The 21056-nt window shown below is 39.3% G+C and overlaps 1 protein-coding gene across 1 annotated transcript in view; it reads right to left on the bottom strand.

Annotated features, from left to right (window-relative positions):
• The window catches only part of BRWD1 (bromodomain and WD repeat domain containing 1), a gene marked incomplete in the record, with an annotated part of 1309461 nt that overhangs the window by 372775 nt on the left and 915630 nt on the right, over positions 1–21056 (bottom strand). The window contains 1 exon segment of the mRNA XM_053705925.1: positions 7433–7494. Coding sequence (XP_053561900.1) covers positions 7433–7494 — 62 coding nt within the window.

The following is a 21056-nucleotide window of genomic DNA, read 5'->3' as shown; positions in this document are numbered from 1 at the left end:
CAAAATCATTCAATGGGCGGAGACTCACTCCTGCCACTTGTCTGCAATCCACATCCCAGGAGTGGAAAATTGGGAAGCGGATTTTCTGAGTCGTCAGACATTTCATCCGGGGAGTGGGAACTCCATCCGGAAATCTTTGCCCAAATCACTCAATTGTGGGGCATTCCAGACATGGATCTGATGGCCTCTCGTCAGAACTTCAAGGTTCCTTGCTACGGGTCCAGATCCAGGGATCCCAAGGCGACTCTAGTAGATGCACTAGTAGCACCTTGGACCTTCAAACTAGCTTATGTATTCCCGCCGTTTCCTCTCATCCCCAGGCTGGTAGCCAGGATCAATCAGAGAGGGCATCGGTGATCTTGATAGCTCCTGCGTGGCCACGCAGGACTTGGTATGCAGACCTGGTGAATATGTCATCGGCTCCACCATGGAAGCTACCTTTGAGACGAGACCTTCTTGTTCAAGGTCCGTTCGAACATCCGAATCTGGTCTCACTCCAACTGACTGCTTGGAGATTGAACGCTTGATCTTATCAAAGCGAGGGTTCTCAGATTCTGTCATTGATACTCTTGTTCAGGCCAGAAAGCCTGTAACTAGAAAAATTTACCACAAAATATGGAAAAAATATATCTGTTGGTGTGAATCTAAAGGATTCCCTTGGGACAAGGTAAAAATTCCTAAGATTCTATCCTTCCTTCAAGAAGGTTTGGAGAAAGGATTATCTGCTAGTTCCTTGAAGGGACAGATTTCTGCCTTGTCTGTGTTACTTCACAAAAAACTGGCAGCTGTGCCAGATGTTCAAGCCTTTGTTCAGGCTCTGGTTAGAATCAAGCCTGTTTACAAACCTTTGACTCCTCCTTGGAGTCTCAATTTAGTTCTTTCAGTTCTCCAGGGGGTTCCGTTTGAACCCTTATATTCCGTTGATATTAAGTTATTATCTTGGAAAGTTTTGTTTTTGGTTGCAATTTCTTCTGCTAGAAGAGTTTCAGAATTATCTGCTCTGCAGTGTTCTCCTCCTTATCTGGTGTTCCATGCAGATAAGGTGGTTTTACGTACTAAACCCGGTTTTCTTCCGAAAGTTGTTTCTAACAAAAACATTAACCAGGAGATAGTCGTGCCTTCTTTGTGTCCGAATCCAGTTTCAAAGAAGGAACGTTTGTTGCACAACTTGGATGTTGTTCGTGCTCTAAAATTCTATTTAGATGCTACAAAGGATTTTAGACAAACATCTTCCTTGTTTGTTGTTTATTCTGGTAAAAGGAGAGGTCAAAAAGCAACTTCTACCTCTCTCTCTTTTTGGATTAAAAGCATCATCAGATTGGCTTACGAGACTGCCGGACGGCAGCCTCCTGAAAGAATCACAGCTCATTCCACTAGGGCTGTGGCTTCCACATGGGCCTTCAAGAACGAGGCTTCTGTTGATCAGATATGTAAGGCAGCGACTTGGTCTTCACTGCACACTTTTACTAAATTTTACAAGTTTTATACTTTTGCTTCTTCTGAGGCTATTTTTGGGAGAAAGGTTTTGCAAGCCGTGGTGCCTTCCATCTAGGTGACCTGATTTGCTCCCTCCCTTCATCCGTGTCCTAAAGCTTTGGTATTGGTTCCCACAAGTAAGGATGACGCCGTGGACCGGACACACCTATGTTGGAGAAAACAGAATTTATGTTTACCTGATAAATTACTTTCTCCAACGGTGTGTCCGGTCCACGGCCCGCCCTGGTTTTTTAATCAGGTCTGATAATTTATTTTCTTTAACTACAGTCACCACGGTATCATATGGTTTCTCCTATGCAAATATTCCTCCTTTACGTCGGTCGAATGACTGGGGAAGGCGGAGCCTAGGAGGGATCATGTGACCAGCTTTGGGCTCTTTGCCATTTCCTGTTGGGGAGGAGAATATCCCACAAGTAAGGATGACGCCGTGGACCGGACACACCGTTGGAGAAAGTAATTTATCAGGTAAACATAAATTCTGTTTTTTGCTTTACAGCCGGCACACTCTGACTCCTATTACCCACCTAGCTGGGTGGCCCTTGTGTTACTGGTCTGAGGCTGGTCATATTAGTCGGTGCAAGATGTGATTGTATCGGCTGATGCGTAGGTTAGGTTTATAGTGCTTCTTTTCCACTCCGGCTGTAGCTTGGACACTCTATCCCGGGTCTAAGGACCTCTGATGTTTGGTAGGCTAGTACGGTGGTTTGGAGCTCCTATCTACATCAAGTTTGTATGTAGCATGAATTGGGGTTTGCAGGGTATTCCCTACGTGTATAATTGTCTGCTTACGGCTGTGTTAGTTTCTTACATGTTTCCTCAGTTGTTGGTTTCCGTTATGTGACACTCATTTAAATATTATATTACGGTTTGTCTGCAGGACACCTTTGTGACATGTTTTGGATTGGTTATTTGGGGTATTAGGCAGTACTGTACTATGTATAGTGGTTAGATCCCCACCGGTGATGTGTTTTCCTGGGCTATTTGTTAGTTTGATGATTAACATCATTACATCAAGTCTGGGTATGTCCGGTTTCACTGGCAATACCTCACATTGTGGGAGTATATAAGTTTTGAAAGCCTTGTCATACTATGTTGTCCAGATATGTTTTATCTTACCGGAACTGTTTGTATTAATATGATAAGTGTTGTTACATTATGATTGATGTTCAGGTCCCCAACTGTACAGTGCATTCCTTGGTGATTTTGATGATTGGATAACCAGTATTTTTTCTTTCAGAGTATGAATTTATCTTATCTGCCTGTACTGATCCCCATGTTGGGAGTATATTACTCTCAAACCGTGTAACCGCTGTGATGTCCTGCTATGTTTTCTTGTCTTCTGTTTATGAAATGTCTTTACACTTTTGTTCTATTTTTTCCTTCTTTTTCAGCTGTTGTTCCTTTTCTCTGGTTTTTAATTATGAATTTATGTTCGCCGGTGGGAGGCATATATAATGTTCAGTATGGCGGTGGTATAATGCTGCCATTTATGGTGGAGGGTTGTCACTGGTGTTTGAGGTTTTTGGTTTCTATGTTTGACTATGTGTTTTGTATCTTATAGATAAAAATTTGAATGGGCCGAAACGTCGACATTGCTTGATGTACAACTATTTTTTTGGAAAATAAAGATTATATACTTTTACCTATTCTACAAGTCCTGAGAGTGCCCTTCATATACATAGCTAACATATATACACACACACACACATAACCCCCCCACCCAAAAAAAAAAACACAACCTAAACTGAATAAATGAGTAACTCATTATTCAAAACAGTAGAATTAAGTAAAATTATGCAAAGACAACCTAGCAACTGGTTTGCAAATTAGCTCAACTGACACCTGATTCTAAAAAACCAAAGAAGCAGCAAATGACCCGGTAAAATGAACAGTAATCTGTTTAGGAGGAGGTTGTCCCACCTCCAAGTAAGCTTGATGAATCAAGAGTTTCAACCAAGAAGACAAAGAAACCGCAATAGCTTTCTGCTCTCTCTCTTAGAAACTGAAAAACAAACTAAAAGTTTGTCTGAAAACAGAAGAGAAAGCCAAAAGAAACAAAACCTTCCAAGAAAGAAGCTTAATATCCATAATATGCATGGAGACTGCAAAACCTTTCAACACCAAGTTACAACTCAAAGGAGGAGAAATTGGCTTGATCACAGGCTTAAAGGGACATAAGTCATTTTGCGAACAAAACCATTAAAAAAAATTACTTGACATTTAAATTTTATACATTTTTATATTTGGCATCCATTATTATTTTTTTTTTTTTTGCTTTCTTAAAGGGACACTAAACCCAAATTTTTGCTTTCATGATTCAGATAGAGCATGCAATTTTAAGCAACTTTCTAATTTACTCCTATTAATTTTTCTTCGTTCTCTTGCTACCTTTATTTGAAAAAGGCATCAAAGCTATTTTTTGGTTCAATACACTGGACAGCACTTGCTTATTGGTGGGTGAATTTATCCACCAATCAGCAAGAACAACCCAGGAAGTTCACCAAAAATGGGCCGGCATCTAAACTTACATTCTTGCATTTCAAATAAAGATACAAAGAGAATGAAGAAAATTTGATAATAGGAGTAATTTAAAAAGTTGCCTAAAATTGTATGCTCTATCTTAAAGGGCCAGTAAACCAAGAGAAAAACTTTACAATTTTAAACATACCCTATGTATTACTTACCAACAATTTTATTAAATTTATATTATATCCATAAAAATGGTATTAAACTTTACTACAGGGGATTGTCAGACCAGGTTTGCTGCTCTTTTTTTTCTCTTTACTTTAAAATTACGGTCCATCCAATTATAGCAATATCGATCGCGCTAAACCTATATGCTATGAGCACGCACGGCAGTCTCCAGAGGTTTACAGAGCTGCGGAAGGGACCTGTTGCGCATGCTCCGGGAATCTGTTGCGCTATGGTACAGAAATAAAGCGGAGAGTGTGCGAGCTTAGGTAGGAGGTAATGGAGGCGTGATTGCATCATCATGTGGGCCGCACAACAATTCAGAAAACACGCCCTTATAATGTGCAGATTAGGGAGGAGGACTGATGCCGTATGCCTAACGGCTCATACATAGCATTGGAAATTATAAAAAATTATATAATTAATCATTTTATTTAATTTTTTATAGCTTACATAATATAACTAGCTAAATAAATTCGAAATTACATTTTATTTTTCAAAGTTTACTGTCCCTTTAATCACAAAAGAAAAAAATTGGGTTCAGTGTCCTTTTACGTTTTTACCTTTTAAATTTATAAGCTTTCCAGTGTCCTCTGAAATCAACTTTTAAAGACCAATAAGCAGGGCAGTTGAACAACTGCTGTGTATACCTGCTCATGCGTAGACTGCCTGGCTCATTCCTCCATGCTCGGAAATTGAGCAGTGCTTGAGAATGCTGGTGCACCGGAAACCATTCAAGCCTTCTCTGCAAGCTGGGATCTCCAAGGCAACCAGGAAGCGTCCTCCGTGTCTGCAGCTCAGTGTGAACAGATCTGCCTGCAGTGGGTGTATATTTTCTATTATGAGACCAGCACTATACTATAACAGCTACATGTTAAATGAAGAAAATATTGTGCTCCTGCAGCTGCTCCCACAATAGAAAATCTGTAAATATTCCCCCCCCTCGCAGATTACTTAACCCTTGCTATGCCAGAGATCTTAAGATTTGTAGGGTAGCCCTCTCAGTAATGAGTAACAAAAAAGTGTCAGGTTGGTTAGGATAAGCAGAGCAAGGGTTAATAAGAAAGAAGTAGAGTGGATTGGATTGCTGCTGTATTGGATAGCATGCATGGAAGCTGCCCTAGGTGCTATGACAGCATAGAAAATAATAGTTTTGTGTGCTGCTTGTGTAACCATGTGATTGCGAGACTGTAATCAAGAGACCAGGCAAGTGCCGTTCTGTCCATGAGCTCCTCCCACTTTGAAAGACTCAGGACTTTAACCCCTTGGTGATTAAAAGTATTTGCTGCATTCAGACAACCAATGTGAGGTCAAATACATGTCTTTTTTATTGACTGCTGTGTGGAGTCATTTGCTAAATATAGTGAAAACTCCAGTACAGTAATACCCCCACACTCACTCCTCAGTGCTGTGGACTGAAAGGATCGACTGTGCCGTCTTCAGTGCTGCAAGCTCCTAATCTTCAGTAACAGCTCCTGTGCTCATTTCTCAGTGCTCTCCTGAATGCACTCCCAGTATTAACTGCTGTCAGCTAAGTTGACACGATGTGCTCTTCTCATGCTCTGACCCTCTTACCGCCATAAAATGCTTGCGCATGCGTACTAGCCCCTGCTCTTCTGTGATCGCACTTAGACTGCCAACCACAGCCACAAGGAAATTCTATCAAGCGGCTGGTGGAGAATAGATAAGGGACAGTGGGGAAACGTTAAGGATCTACAGAGTTGGCGGCGATCTACCAGTCGATCGCGATTTTCTTATTGGGCATCCCTGTACTAGAACATCGACAAACTATGCCTGAGGGTCCCTGGACTTTGCAAAGGTTGTTATTTAACCGAGAAGCCATCACATCTCTCTCTGGGAGACCCCAAACACCCACAATCTGATTGAACATCTCCTGGTGAAGAGACTCATTCCCCCATTTGCAGAGACCGACAACTGAAGAAAAACTGCATACCAGTTCTCTCCAGGAATAAGAACAGCAGAAACAAGACAAAGATTGGCCTCTGCCCATGAAAAAAATTGAGATAATTTCCTCATGGCTATGTGAAATACAGAAGCCAATTTGGGTTTGATTCTGGCAATGACATTTGGAAGAACAAACGGAGGAAATAGGCCAGACGAAAGTTCCAAGGGCAGACTAGAGCATCTATCATGTAAACTCTTAAATCTCTTGACCTGGCGCAATAAACCAGAAGTTTGTGGAGCTTCACTCCAGAACAATGTGCAGGCCAAAGCCTGTGAGTAAAAAAACAAAAACACAAACATCTAAAAGTGAATACAAACCTCTCCTTTAATCCCACTTGTGTCTCCAACCCCATCGACAATGAGCTGAACCGCTAACTGCCTTATGCAGTTTTGTGAGGAAAAATGGTGAACCCAAGTCAAAAGCATAATGAGGGCTGCAGAAGGGTAAAAGGGCAATGAAAAAAGAGGGATTTTAACTTTGAATACATAATTTTTGGTGTTAATCACATAAGTAAAGCACTATGTGTAAAGGCTGAGAACCCCCAACTATGTAGTACTTTTATAAGGAGAGTTCTAGGGATAGTTGTCCTGTGCTGTGTTTAGTGTTTGAGTCACTGGACTGCACCACCCGTCAACTTTATCTTACCAGCTTGCTGAGGCCTTTCTCCCTCACAGAATGCTGATCCAGTAGAGAGCCCATCCAATGAAAGTAAATATACTGCAGAGGATACTGTTGGATATACCAGCAACCCCTCAGGTGGACGCTTGAGGGCAATTATGGCTGAGAGGTTTACCCGTGAAGGTACTGACATGCCATAACTGAGGTATTCCTTTACCCCTGCTTCACTCAGAATCTTGGAGAAATTATACTGAAGTCTTCCCTGAGGGAAAAGTCAGGTCTGAGACCCCAATAAATTATAAGCTAAAAAATAATAAAATCTTGCTTCCAGAGCATCTCACTCAACCTCTCTCCTCAGAGACCAAGAACAAACTGGGTGGAGAAAGGAGGTAGGAGGGATTATTGAGAGTTATTGACCTCTTCCTAGAGGCAGGAAATATACCCCACATTTTATGGACACCTATGGACTCATCTTACGAAAGAAAAAACTTTTTAATTTCAAGCAAGGTTTTTAAGTGCATTAGAAATATACACTCAGTCAGGTATGTCAAAATGTTATACATTTGTGTGTGTGTTTATGCATGTTTATTCCCCCCCCCCCAAAAAAAAAAAAAAAAAAAAAAGTATAATTAAAAAAATGAAACTTTGAACTGAACTTACCATCTTCAGGTAAGATGTCCATATCCCAAGGGCTCAGTCTCTCTATTTCTGTGTTGTCCCACCTGTTGAAAGGATATATATCATACATAGTGTACATAAGTAACTTTTACAATTATAGGAGTTGAAAGATAAATCGTTTAAGGATATCTTTATATATAGTTGTTGCAGCCAGAGCAAAGTTACATGAATCAAATGTTTCTATATAAAAAGTGCATCTCTCTCTCACTATATATATATATATATATATATATATATATATATATATATATATATATATATACAGTATATACACACACACACACACCCAGCCCTGCATATACTATACGTAAATATACATACACACTGTACCCACCTATCAAGCAAGCGCTAACCAGACGCGGAACCAAAAATGATTGCTCCTAAGCTTACATTCCTGCATTTCCAAATAAAGATACTAAGAGAACGAAGAAAAAAACAATTTATGTAAGAACTTACCTGATAATTTATTTCATGGTGGTGAGAGTCCACGAGCTTGTTAATGATGGGATATACATTCCTACCAGGAGGAGGCAAAGCTTCCCAAACCTCAAATGCCTATATAGACCACTCTCACCTCATTCATACCTCAGATTTAACTTACAGTCAAAGTTGGTGAGGTGTATAAGGAGAAAAAAGCTTAAAAGACAGGAGCAGGAAAAAAGATGTGCTTTATATAAAAAAACACAACCATAAAAAATGGGTGGACCTTGTGGACCCTTGCCACCATGAAAGAAATTAATTTATCAGGCGAGTTCTTACATAAATTATGTTTTCTTTCATATAGGTGGTAAATTATACTGTCCGAATCTGAGATTTCACCCTCGGAGGCTACCGAGGTATCCTCTGCATCAGACTTATGAGGGAGGGCAACCTGCGTAGCAGCAGATGGAGCAGACACCTTAGAGTGTGCAATTTTGTTAGATTTCCTCTTGCGCTTCCCCATCATGGCAAATTGCAGATAAAGCCGCTGGTATCGCAGAGGATATCTCTGCAGCAAAATCTGATGGCAAATAAACTCCTCCAGGAGGCTGAGAGGAACTGCAGGGCACTGTATGTGACACCATTGAGGTTTGGGACGTTAGAGGAGAAAGCTGTGGCATTGCCTGAACAGCATCATCCTGAGAGACATTAGGCTCAGAAAAAAATCTAGACATTAGGAACAAAATTGCATAGGTGACAATTTGGGTCTCTAGACACAAACATTTGTCCATAAGGACAGGACCCTGCTCCATGTTTATGCCTAAGTCTCCTGATATCACATACATATTTTGTGCCTGCACACTGCCAGAATAAAACCCTTCATTAGTGATTAAGCATGTCCCAGATAAATAATGCAGATAATCTTCTTAAGTGCAAGTCTCCAATACCTAGAAGACAAAAGCACTTACCTGCAATTCATCCGTCCAGCAGAAAGACAGCTCACAATGTGTGAAAGGACACATACTCCTTACAGAGACCTGTTGAAAAAGAAAGACCAGAGTAACCAGCTCTGGCTTTCAACACCAAGGGCAGCAAATATGATAGAATCTGAGCAAGGACCACCTCATTACTTTCTAACTGCTTAAAAGCCACCACTACTCTTACTCAAGAGATTGACGTGGATACAGCTAGACCCAAATCCTTGCTTGCAGGGAAAAGTACCCAAAAAAGGAATCAATATCTTCAGACACCGAACTTCACCTCCTCCATTGACAGAGGCAAAGAGAATGACTGGGGGTTATGGGTTAGGGAAGTGACAATTAACAGCTTTGCTGTGGTGCTCTTTGCCTCCTCCTGCTGGCCAGGAGTGAATAACCCACTAGTAATTGGAATGACGTTGTGGACTCTCCATGTCTTAGGAAAGAAACAGCTATTTTCACTGACAAATTAAATCCAAAAAGTAATTAAGTCTTTTGTAAAATAGAAAACCCTCAAATTATAGGCAAGACAGCTGCCTGAAGAACCTTTCTACTAAAAGCTGCTTCTGAAGAAGCAAAAACATAAAAATGGTCAAATTTAGAAAAGGTGTGCAAAGACGACCAAGTGGCCACTTTGCAGATTTGATTAACTGAAGTTTCATTCTTGAAAGATGTGGCAACTGATCTTGTAGAATGAGCTGTAATTCTCTGAGGCGGAGACTGGCCTGCATCCAAATAAGCTTTGTAAATCAAAAGTTTTAACCAAGATGCTAAGGAAATGGCAGAGGCTTTCTGACCTTTTCTGAAACCAGGAAAAATATCAAATAGTCTGTCTGATAAATCTTTAGTAGCATTAAATGTTGCCTTGTCCTGGGGGGGAAAAAAACTCCTTTCCCCCTCCGTAATAGTGGAGATAATAGAATCCAATTGAAAACCAAAAAATGTTTTTACCTTGATAAGAGAGATAGTAATCTTATTTTAGACACCATGTCAGCATTCCAAGATTTAAGCCATAAAACTCTTCTAGTGAAAATAGCTAAAGACATAGATTTGATGTTGATTTTCAGAACATAAAAGATTGCATCGCAAATAAAATAATTAGCATGTTGAAGTAAAAGGATAATGTTGGATAATTCAGGGTCTGAAGGCAACTGCTAAGCTAAACTGCCCAACCAAAAGGTTGAAGCAGCAGCAACATCAGCCATAGATACAACTGGTCTAAAATTATAGCCAGTATGTAAATATGCCCTTTTAAGATAAGATTTAAGCGTCCTATCTAAAGGATCTTTTAAAGAAGTGCTATCTTGCATAGGTATGATAGTATATTTGGCAAGAGTGGAAATAGCCCAATCAACCTTAGGGGCTGTTTCCCAAAGTTACAAATTAGCAATAGGTAAAGGACACAATTTTTCTTTTCTTTTTCAAACAAGCTTTATTTTCCCACCCAAAAGGGAATATGCTGTTCATAGAAAGGATGAAGTTCAGATCTCTGATTATTTAAGGTTAGAACTCAATCTTTTAGGCTTGCGTTTTTAAATTTTACATTGCTTACCAATAGTGCCATATCAGTGCATCAGAGGTAATCAGTCCTCTGCATATAATAATTTGCTGAACAAACAATGAAAGACTAGTAAAGAGTAATTAAAAGGAGAAGAAAGAATAGGTGAGGTTTGTGAAGGAGAGAAAAAAAAGGGGGGGGGGGGAGGTAGGAGAAGGAAAGGGCACTGAAGGAGACAACAGAGGTTACAGGACCAGTAATCACTCGAGAAATTTCAGGATATTAAGTATTACCAAATTACAGAGTGTTATTCTACAATGCAAGCATTATTTCATGAGTCTCTAGTTTTTGTGTTTTTAAATAATGGTATCTTTCTAAAATGATTAACTCATCAACTTGAGCTTGCCATTCGAGTATGGTCGGGATGTTTTGAGACTTCCATTTTCTGGGAATTAATTTTTTAGCTCTATTAAGCATAATCATTAAAAGAGCCAATTTTGACTCATCTTATCTTGGGTAGGGAATGGAGCAGAATGGTTTCAGGTGTGTTGGGTATGACAACATCTATAATTTGACATTTCTATAACAGATGTCCAGAAGCGTCTCAGATGTGGATTAAAGTGCCCTCCTCCCCACAGCCACTCTAAAACTTTACATTCGTAGAGGGATATATTTTATGGAGTCTAACCGGAGTCAGATACCATCTGCAAAGCAGCAAAATGTGTGTCTCTTGAATTTTGGCTGAGACTGAAGATTTCTTTGTCAGAGTAAATGTTTTAAGCCAAGTATTAGGATTGGTGTCTACATTTAACTCCCTGCTCCACGCATTCACATAAGATGGTAGTGTTGAGGTGTCTGGTGTCGGTATAATCTTGTATAATGTGGCTATCAAGTGTTGTAGGAGGGTATTCATTAGACACAAATTCTCAAAAGGTGGTGCGTCTCTGTTAAGTTATTTTTTATTCTTATGGTGGATGATAGTGTTTAAGCTGATTATAATGGAGCCAAGAAGAGAAGATTTCCCTAAGTTGGGCTTGTGTTTTGAGATCTCCATTTGTGATAATGCCTATCAGTGAGCCATCTTTTAGGGAGTAGGGTTTTTTTATACGAGCACCTAATTGGTGATATGGGAGATCAGTGTTCTCGATGATAGGGGGTAAAGGGGAGTGCTTGGATGATATATGCGTTCTTGTGGAACTTATTCTATCCCAATCAGTTAATACTTAAGCTGTCAAAGGATATTTGTTTATTAGTTTGGGCCTGCTTTGGGGAAGTACCCAAACTAGTGTACCCACGTTGTTGAGACTGAGGATTTGTCTGTCCAGATGTACCCAAGCCTTATGGTTATTATTGTGAGACCATTCCACAATATGTTTAAGTTGTATTGCCTTTCTATAAGATACTAGTTCTGGTACACCCAGTCCTCAATCTGGCGGAAGATACACGGTTCTCCTAGGAATTCTTGGTCTTATATCTGCCCAAATAAATTGTTCAATAATTTTTTGAAGCTGTAGCAAGTAACCTGAAGGGAGTGTTATAGGTATCGTTTGAAGGAGATAAAGTATTTGGGGAATAATATTTATCTTGATAACTCCAATTCGGCCTAACCAAGATAGAGGCTTGTTTTTCCATGAGGAAAGGTCTCAAATGATGTCATTTTTGATTGAGATAGTTATGTTGAAAGATCTTGATATGATGCAGTTAAATGTATACCTAAATATTTAAGCTTTTTATTTGTTACTGGGATATTAAAGGTAGTGTGTAAGTTATGGATGTAATGTGGTAAAGTTTTTATGTTTAGGAGCTCTGATTTATTTAAATTAAGAAAATTTGAGACGTCACCTTTCATTCTTTAATTCATTTAATAGTTCTGGTAGCGAGTTCTCTATGTTTGTCAATGTATACAGTACATTGTCCACATAAAGTGCCTGTTTATATTCAGTATCGCCTATCCGTAATCCCTATATTTAATCATTACTCCTGATTTTTTGGGTAAGGACCTCTATAGATAGGGCAAACAACAGTAGGGAAAGGGGGCACCCCTGTCTGGTGCCATTATTGATCAGTCAGACAACAATCCATTAACCCTAAACCCTCGCATTTGGATTTGAATATAGTGCGAATGTCATATTCAAGAAGAGTTCAGGAAAACCCATGGTCTCCATTGTCCAGCGCAGGAAGAGCCAATCCACCCTGTCGAAGGCCTTCTCAGCGTCGGTCAACAGCAAAGCCATGGGGACACCCCTTAATTTTTGCGTGAGTTATCAATTGAATTACTTTTTTGGTGCTATCCCGAGCCTCTCTACCAATTTGATCTAATGAAATGAGACTAGGGAGGTATTTGTTTAGGCAGTTGGCAAGGATTTTAGCTAGAATTTTCATATCTGAGTTTAAGAGGGAGATAGGTCTAAAATTCTCGGGTCTGTTAGCCTGTTTGCCCGGTTTAGGGATGACCGTGATATTGGCTTCTAATAAACTCCCTGAGAGTATAGAGTCATTTCTTAAACTGTTAAACAGGTAGGGGATAATTCATCTTAGAACTTTTTGTAATAATCTGGCGTAAACCCATCTGGGCCAGGGCTCTTACCGGAGGGTATATCCTTAAGGGCTGGCATAGTTCTTCATTGGTTATTGGGGATTCTAATATTTCAATCTTCTCTCTATCAAGAGTTGGTAACTCTAGTTCTTGTAAATAATTATCGATTTGCCTTCTATTTTGGGTAGTCATGTCCTGATGTGCTGATTGTGTTGGGTCTTTTTTAATGTTATAAAGTGTACTATAATAGGTTTGAAAGGCCTCTGCTATTTCGGAGTTGCTTTTAAGTTGTTGTCCATCTGTTGCATTGATAAGAGTCTATGTATGCCCTCAACTGTTGTCTACGTAAAGTTCTCGCTAGGGCTTTCCTTGGTTTATTACCCTCTTCATAATAATAGTGTTTTAGTTGTTGAGCTTTACGCTGATAAACCTCCGTTAAATGTTGTTTAAGCTCTAGTTTTGCATTTGTAAGCATTGTTTTAGTGCTATCGTCTGTTGGGTCTGTTCTGTGTCTAGCTTCTAGAGAGTTCACTTTGTTCAAAAGAGTATGTTTTTCGCGATACTGTTTCATAAGTCTAGCTTTATATTTGATTAATTCACCGTGTAGCACGCTTTTATGAGCTTCCCAAATGTTTAAAACCGATGAAGGGGGAGTTGTATTGAAATTAAAGTATTCTGTCAGGGTTTTTTGTAACTGTTGATAAGGGCATTATTTAGTAGTGAGTCGTCAAGTCTCCATATTTTGGTGGTGACTGGTATATCGGGCCATAGTATGGAACAGGTGACTGGTGCATGCTCAGACCAAGTAATTGACCCTATTTCGCAATTATTTGTGATTGATAGCCCAGACGAGTCTGTAAAAATGTAATCAATTCTTGAGTAACTTATGTGGTGCAAAGAAGAATGTGGTATCTTTATCAAATGGGTGTGTAGTTCTCCAGATCTCAAGGAGTGTTAATTTAGAGAGGGTGGACTTGGCTGATTTTAGGGTTGATGGAGCGCTAGCTGAACCTCTGGAAGAATCCAGGGAGGGGTCTAAGGAGAGGTTGAAATCTCCTGCCATATAAACTATTCCTTTAGTATGATCCAGGAGCAGATTAGCTATCTTTTTGAGAAATATGTGCTGGGCTTAAATAGGAGCATATAGTGACATCAGTTTAACATAATGACCGTAGAGTAAACCTACTAAAAGCAGGTATCTACCGTCTGGGTCTTTTTCAATGTGGGTCACTTGAAAGGGAACAGATTTGTGTAGCAAAATTCCCACTCCACATTTCTTTTGTGGGCCAGAAGCGAAAAAGGCCGTAGGGTATTGAGAGTTGTGCCATTTAGGTTCCTTACCTTTTCGGTAATGCGTCTCCTTAAAGGATTACTTTCTGTTATAATTTTTAAGCTAAACAACTAACATATTAAAGTTAATAAACATTAATTAAAACCTACTGACCTATATTTTCTCCAAAACGAAGTTTCATAACGTTCTAAAAGTTATATCTTTTATTCGCCGATGATGTCACATTATCCTGCCCACTATTTTCAGCACTGAGTGTTCAAAATACTTAAACCAATAACTTTGTGTTTAAAGCGCCATTTTGAAACCTAGGTATTGTAAACGGATTGGTACAGAGCAAAGGATACCCACGGAGTGGGTTTGGAAAACAATTAAATTTGCAGACAAGATTTCTGATATACGGTAGAGATATGTTAATGAAATGCTATTGATAAAAAGCATATTTGGGGTAGTTAGTTAGTAACAGGCATAGAAAATATTTACTTACAGTGGCCCTTTAAGTAGGACGACATGACTAATTTAAGTCTCGAAATGCTATCAACCTTTTACCTGGGTTGTTTAACCCTTTAGCGTTTACAGTGGTTAAGTTTAGTGAGTGATCCTGAAACCTGCTGTGTTTAGTGCACATGATCTGGGATGAGAGGGAGAGAGAGGGAGAAAAAAAAAGGGGGGGGGGAGGGATAGAGAGAAACAGAGGGGTGTTGCAGAAAAGGAAGGAATATGGAGAGTAAGAAGATTAAGAAGGAATGAATACAATTATCTTAATTCTTGGATAAAGAGCTAGTAATAATAATTTGAACTTCAGCAACGGTCTAAAGACAAGATAATATTAACAATACAAAATATATAGAAATTGCAAAAAAATTTCAACAGTGCAAGGGGTAACTAGGTAAGTTAGTAAAAGTTTCAATGGGAGATAGTATCCCCATGTTAAATGTTCCAAATTAATTATCGTGTATATAACAGGGTCATCAAGATCAACAACCCTGTATCGTATAAATAGGCATAAAGGGAAGGGGGACTATAAGGAAGCCATAAATATGTATGGAGAAATCCATCTTTGGGGACCATTGTTGTAGAATATGTGTGAGTGAAATCTTGGGTTCTTTGTTTAGTAGGCTTAGGTTACAATCAGTTTAGTGTTTCTCTGTTTTGAGATTGTGTTGTGTTTGAAATTTAATGGTGGTGTGCTGCTGTAGAGAGGTTTTAGTGTAGTCATTAACCCCACCAGGTAATAACTTTTGGTAGGCCATTAAACAGTAGAACTTACAAACTCAAACAACAAAACATATAAACTTAGGTATCTATAGATTAAATAACTGATCAGCTATATGTTCTATGTTCCATTTCTATAAGAGTTATGTTACATTTTACTTTTCTAAGCTATATAGAACATATCTGAGTTAATTTCACAGATCGGGGTACCTTAAGTGCTCAGTTATTCTCATTCTGGAGCATTTGTGGGATTAGGTCCGGAGTCAGTAAAAGTATAACCCTGTATGGATAGATCGGAGTAGAGATTTTGCAGGTCCATGCCAGGTCTGCAGATTACGGTTTTGTTGTTGTTAAAAGCTATTATGGATACCGGTATCGGATCTTGTTTGCTCGGAGACTATAGGTGACAGGTGCAAGTTCTCTTCTCTTTTGAAGAGTTGTTGGTTTCAAATACGTGAAGAGTTGAATCTCTTCTCCCGCGTGATGGAATAGGTGCTTAGTTTGTGCACATTGAAGTAGTTCTTCTCTGTCTTTATAATTCAGAATCTTCACTATGATGTCTCGAGGTGGAGCTTTCGGTGGAGGCTTTGGTCTTAGGGCTCTATGTGCTCTTTCAATGGGTATATCGGGTGATGTTGGGTTGCCTTTTAATACCCTAAATAGGGCCTGGAGGTAATTGCGCATTTCTTGTAGTATATTATTAATGTCCTCTTTTAACGACAGGTGTTGTATATCTTCTTTGGTAACATATTGTGGTGTTGGGTGTTCAGTATTATGAACCTGTGCTGTTGTATTATGCGTTCGGTTAGCCATATCTTTGTTGCTAGAGGCAGGAGTTGATTCGACTGGTCTTAGGTACTGACTTATTGGTTTTGATGATGGACCTTTGTCTGTTTTTGTTTGTCTTTTATTAGGCATCCCACTACTTTTTCATATGTTTGAGTGGTATTAGACAGCAATTTGACTTATCTGAGGTCTGAGTCTCAATCTAAGTTTGCTGACTAGCAATTGGTATATAAGTTCTCAGAATAGTGCCGCTGAGGTATTTACTGTATCTTCTGCTTATATGTATCCCTAACCAAGGGATAAACAGACTTTTTATTATTATGATTATATATATTTGCAAAGCCTGGTAGTAAAAGTTTTCCTATAAGGAAATAAGTACATAAAATGCCACTAACTATTTGGTCAAGCTAGACTTAGCTGAAGTAAAAAAAAAAAAAAACCCCTGTGAGCCGTTAGGGAGGATTGCTAAGGAAGACCTGAGCTCTAAGGCTTTAATAAGGCACAGTGTACTGCAATATGTTTTGAGAGCTCTGCGCAGAAAGGGGCTAAATTGTATTCCAATTTATTTCAGCTATGGGTAATGATGCAGCAGTTCAAACCCTCCGCTCCACTGCTGGTCGTGAGGAGGTAAGGGAAAAAACAAAAAGAGGGCTGTAGGCTTCCTCTCAGTATACAGAGAGCTGTTAAACTATTACATGATCTTTTAGTGCTGTACTGACTACAGGGATGTCTATGCTACTCCAGGTTGCCGTTAAGAGCAGAGATTACACGGCTTACAGGCCTTGGTGTCAGTCAAGATGGCGGATGTGGCGCACTAACCTGTGGAGAGGTCATGGCTGCGTCGCCGATCGCCTTGTGATCCTGTCCTCTACCTATCCTGTCCTCTACCTTTTAGAGCTCAGGTAAGTGTAGGATAGTCAGGGTATGACGGGATCTTGCGCTGTAGTTAGGTGAACGGCTCCTTAGTTTAACTTTTCTGTTCACTTTCTTACCGCTGGAAAGTAGCCAGGATATGCTGTATTGGTACCCCAGAGTTAAAGTCCCCACATATGAGAGTGATAGAGGGTATTTTATGATGTGATAGGGATTAGAACATACATGGGGATTGAGAGCCTTTCTACAAAGTGGCCATCTTCCAGTGCAGCTAGACTCCGCCCCAAGGACACCATTTTTTAAACCTAGGAGGAGGGTTAAGAGAGGTACCAGATTTAGACCATTCTTTAGTAATCACATTAGAGATAGTGTCTGGAACAGGAAATACTTCACTTCAGGAGTAATAACAGTAGTCTGAAATACAATATTTAAACAATTACAAGATTTATCATCAGGAGTTTTAGACTCCTCAATCCGTAAAGTAAACAACAATTCCTTTAAAAGAGAGCGAATATGTTGAATTATAAACAAAAAATATTTGTTAATTTCTGTCTCTGATGTAGAATCCTCTGAATCAAAGGAACCCCCATCAGTAGAAGAAATGTCAGTATGTTGACGGTCAGTACAAAATTCACAATATTTAGGAAAACTATGTAATGTCCTTTTACGTTTATTTGAAGGCGGTATAGCAGTCATAGCCTTCTCTATGGCTGCAGCAATAAAATCTTTCATTGCTGGAGTAATGCCTTCTGCATTTGACAGAGGAAAGAACAGTGGATGCATTTGTATAGAAATATTGTCAGCATGTAATACATTTTCAAAACAAACGCCACATAATTAAGCTGAAGAATTCAGATCAGCTTTTTTTTTTTCCAACAAACACACTTAGTTTTTAGATGCTGAGTGAAAAAGGGGCTCAAAAAAATGTGCGATGACGCGACAGGCATCATAAAAGTGCGCTAATGGCGTGCGCGATCGCATGCGTGTGCAAATTTACTCTGCAATGGAGGTAAGAGTAAATAATAAAGGGGGCCCCTTATGGAATTTTACTCAAAATACTTAAAATATATAACTGCTTATATGATTTGCTTAGATTAAAGTTTAGAAAGTGTCTGTCTCAAGGCATTGTATATAAAAAATATAAGAATAAATCTTTAAGTAACCAAGTGCCCAAGCCTAGGTGAGAGTGTCTTAAATAAAAAAATGTCACTTACCTTAACCCTTTAATGACCACAGCACTTTTCCATTTTCTGTCCTTTTGGGACCAAGGCTATTATTACATTTTTGTGGTGTTAGTGTTTAGCTGTAATTTTCCTCTTGCTCATTTACTGTACGTTTTTCTCGCCATTAAATGGACTTTCTGAAGATATCATTATTTTAATCATATCAAATAATTAACTATAATTTTTTTTTATAAAATATGAGGAAAAAATTGAAAAAAAAACACACTTTTTCTAACTTTGACCCCCAAAATCTGTTACACATCTACAACCAGCAAAAAACACCAATGCTAAATAGTTTCCAAATTTTGTCCTGAGTTTAGAAATACCCAATGTTCACATGTTCTTTGCATTTTTTGCAAGTTATAGGGCAATAAATACAAGTAGCACTTTGCTATTTCCAAACCACTTTTTTTTTCAAAATTAGCGCTAGTTACATTGGGACACTGATATCTTTCAGGAATCCCTGAATATGCATTGACATGTATATATTTTTTTTAAAAGACATCCCAAAGTATTCATCTAGGCCCATTTTGGTATATTTCATGCAACCATTTCACCGCCAAATGAGATCAAATAAAAAAAATTGTTCACTTTTTCACAAACTTTAGGTTTCTCATTTGCAAACAACTTGTGCAATTATGGCACAAATGGTTGTAAAAGCTTCTCTGGGATCCCCTTTGTTCATAAATAGCAGACATATATGGCTTTGGCATTGCTTTTTGGTAATTAGAAGGCCACGAAATGCCACTGCGCACAACACGTGTATTATGCCCAGCAGTGAAGGGGTTAATTAGGGAGCTTGTAGGGTTAAGTTTAGCTTTAGTGTAGTAGACAACCCAAAGTATTGATCTAGGCCCATTTTGGTATATTTTATGCCACCATTTCCCCGCCAAATGCGATCAAATAAAAAAAAATAGTTCACTTTTTCACAAACTTTAGTTTTCTCACTGAAATTATTTACAAACAGCTTGTGCAATTATGGCACAAATGGTTGTAAATGCTTCTCTGGGATCCCCTTTGTTCAGAAATAGTAGACATATATGGCTTTGGCCTTGCTTTTTGGTAATTAGAAGGCCACGAAATGCCGCTGCGCATCACACGTGTATTATTCCCAGCAGTGAAGGGGTTAATTAGGTAGCTTGTAGGGAGCTTGCAGGGTTAATTTTAGCTTTAGTGTAGAGATCAGCCTCCCACCTGACACATCACACCCCCTGATCCCTCCCAAACAGTGCTCTTCTCTCTCCCACCCCACAATTGTCCCCGCCATCTTAAGTACTGGCAGAAAGTCTAATAAAACTAAAAATAATTTATGCTTACCTGATAAATTCTTTTGATGTATCGAGTCCACGGATTCATCCATACTTGTGGGATATTCTTCCCTACAGGAAGTGGCAAAGAGAGCACCCACAGCAGAGCTGTCTATATAGCTCCTCCCTTAGCTCCACCCCCCAGTCATTCGACCTAAGGCTAGGAAGAAAAAGGAGAAACTATAGGGTGCAGTGGTGACTGAAGTTTTTTTTTAAAAAAATACTGCCTGTCTTAAATAAACAGGGCGGGCCGTGGACTCGATACATCACAAGAGAAATAAATTTATCAGGTAAGCATAAATTATGTTTTCTCTTGTAAGATGCATCGAGTCCACGGATTCATCCATACTTGTGGGATACCAATACCAAAGCTTTAGGACACGGATGAAGGGAGGGACAAGACAGGTACCTTAAACGGAAGGCACCACTGCTTGTAGAACCTGTCTCCCAAAAAAAGCCTCCGAAGAAGCAAAAGTATCGAATTTGGAAGACCAAGTCGCCGCCTTACAAATCTGTTCAACAGAGGCCTCATTTTTAAAAGCCCATGTGGAAGCCACAGCTCTAGTAGAATGAGCAGTAATTCTTTCAGGAGGCTGCTGGCCAGCAGTCTCATAGGCCAAACGGATGATGTTTTTCAGCCAAAAGGAAAGAGAAGTAGCCATAGCCTTTTGACCTCTCCGTTTACCAGAATAAACAAACTATGAAGATGTTTGACAGAAATATTTAGTTGCTTGTAAGTAGAACTTTAAAGCACAAACCACATCAAGATTGTGCAACAGACGTTCCTTCTTTGATGAAGGATTAGGACACAGTGAAGGAACAACAATCTCCTGATTGATATTCCTATTAGAAACAACCTTAGCAAGAAACCCAGGTTTGGTACGCAAAACCACCTTATCTGCATGGAAAACAAGGTAAGGTGAATCACACTGTAAAGCAGATAGCTCAGAAACTCTTCGAGCCGAAGAGATAGCTACTAAAAACAAAACTTTCCAAGATAGAAGTTTAACATCTATGGAATGCATAGGTTCAAACGGAACCCCTTGAAGAACTAAGTTTAGGCTCCATGGCGGAGCAACAGGTTTACATTTTTTGTGCTTGAACGTCTGGGACATCTGCCAGATGTTTGTGTAACAATAGACAAAGCAGATATTTGTCCTTTTAGGGAACTAGCTGATAATCCCTTCTCCAATCCTTCTTGGAGAAAAGACAATATTCTAGGAATCCTAATCTTACTCCATGAGTAACCTTTGGATTCACACCAATAGAGATATTTGCGCCAAATCTTATGATAGATCTTCCTGGTGACAGGCTTTCGAGCCTGAATCAGGGTATCAATGACTGACTCAGAAACCACGCTTTGATAGAATCAGGCGTTCAATCTTCAAGCAGTCAGACGCAGAGAAATTAGATTTGGATGCGTGAATGGACCTTGGATTTGAAGGTCCTGCCTCATTGGTAGAGTCCACGGTAGAACCGAGGA

The sequence above is a fragment of the Bombina bombina genome, chromosome 3 (genome assembly GCF_027579735.1).
Source record: "Bombina bombina isolate aBomBom1 chromosome 3, aBomBom1.pri, whole genome shotgun sequence".
Taxonomy (NCBI): Eukaryota; Metazoa; Chordata; class Amphibia; order Anura; family Bombinatoridae; genus Bombina; species Bombina bombina.
Note: the sequence above shows the minus strand (reverse complement) of the source record. Positions and strands in the feature narration are given on the sequence as shown.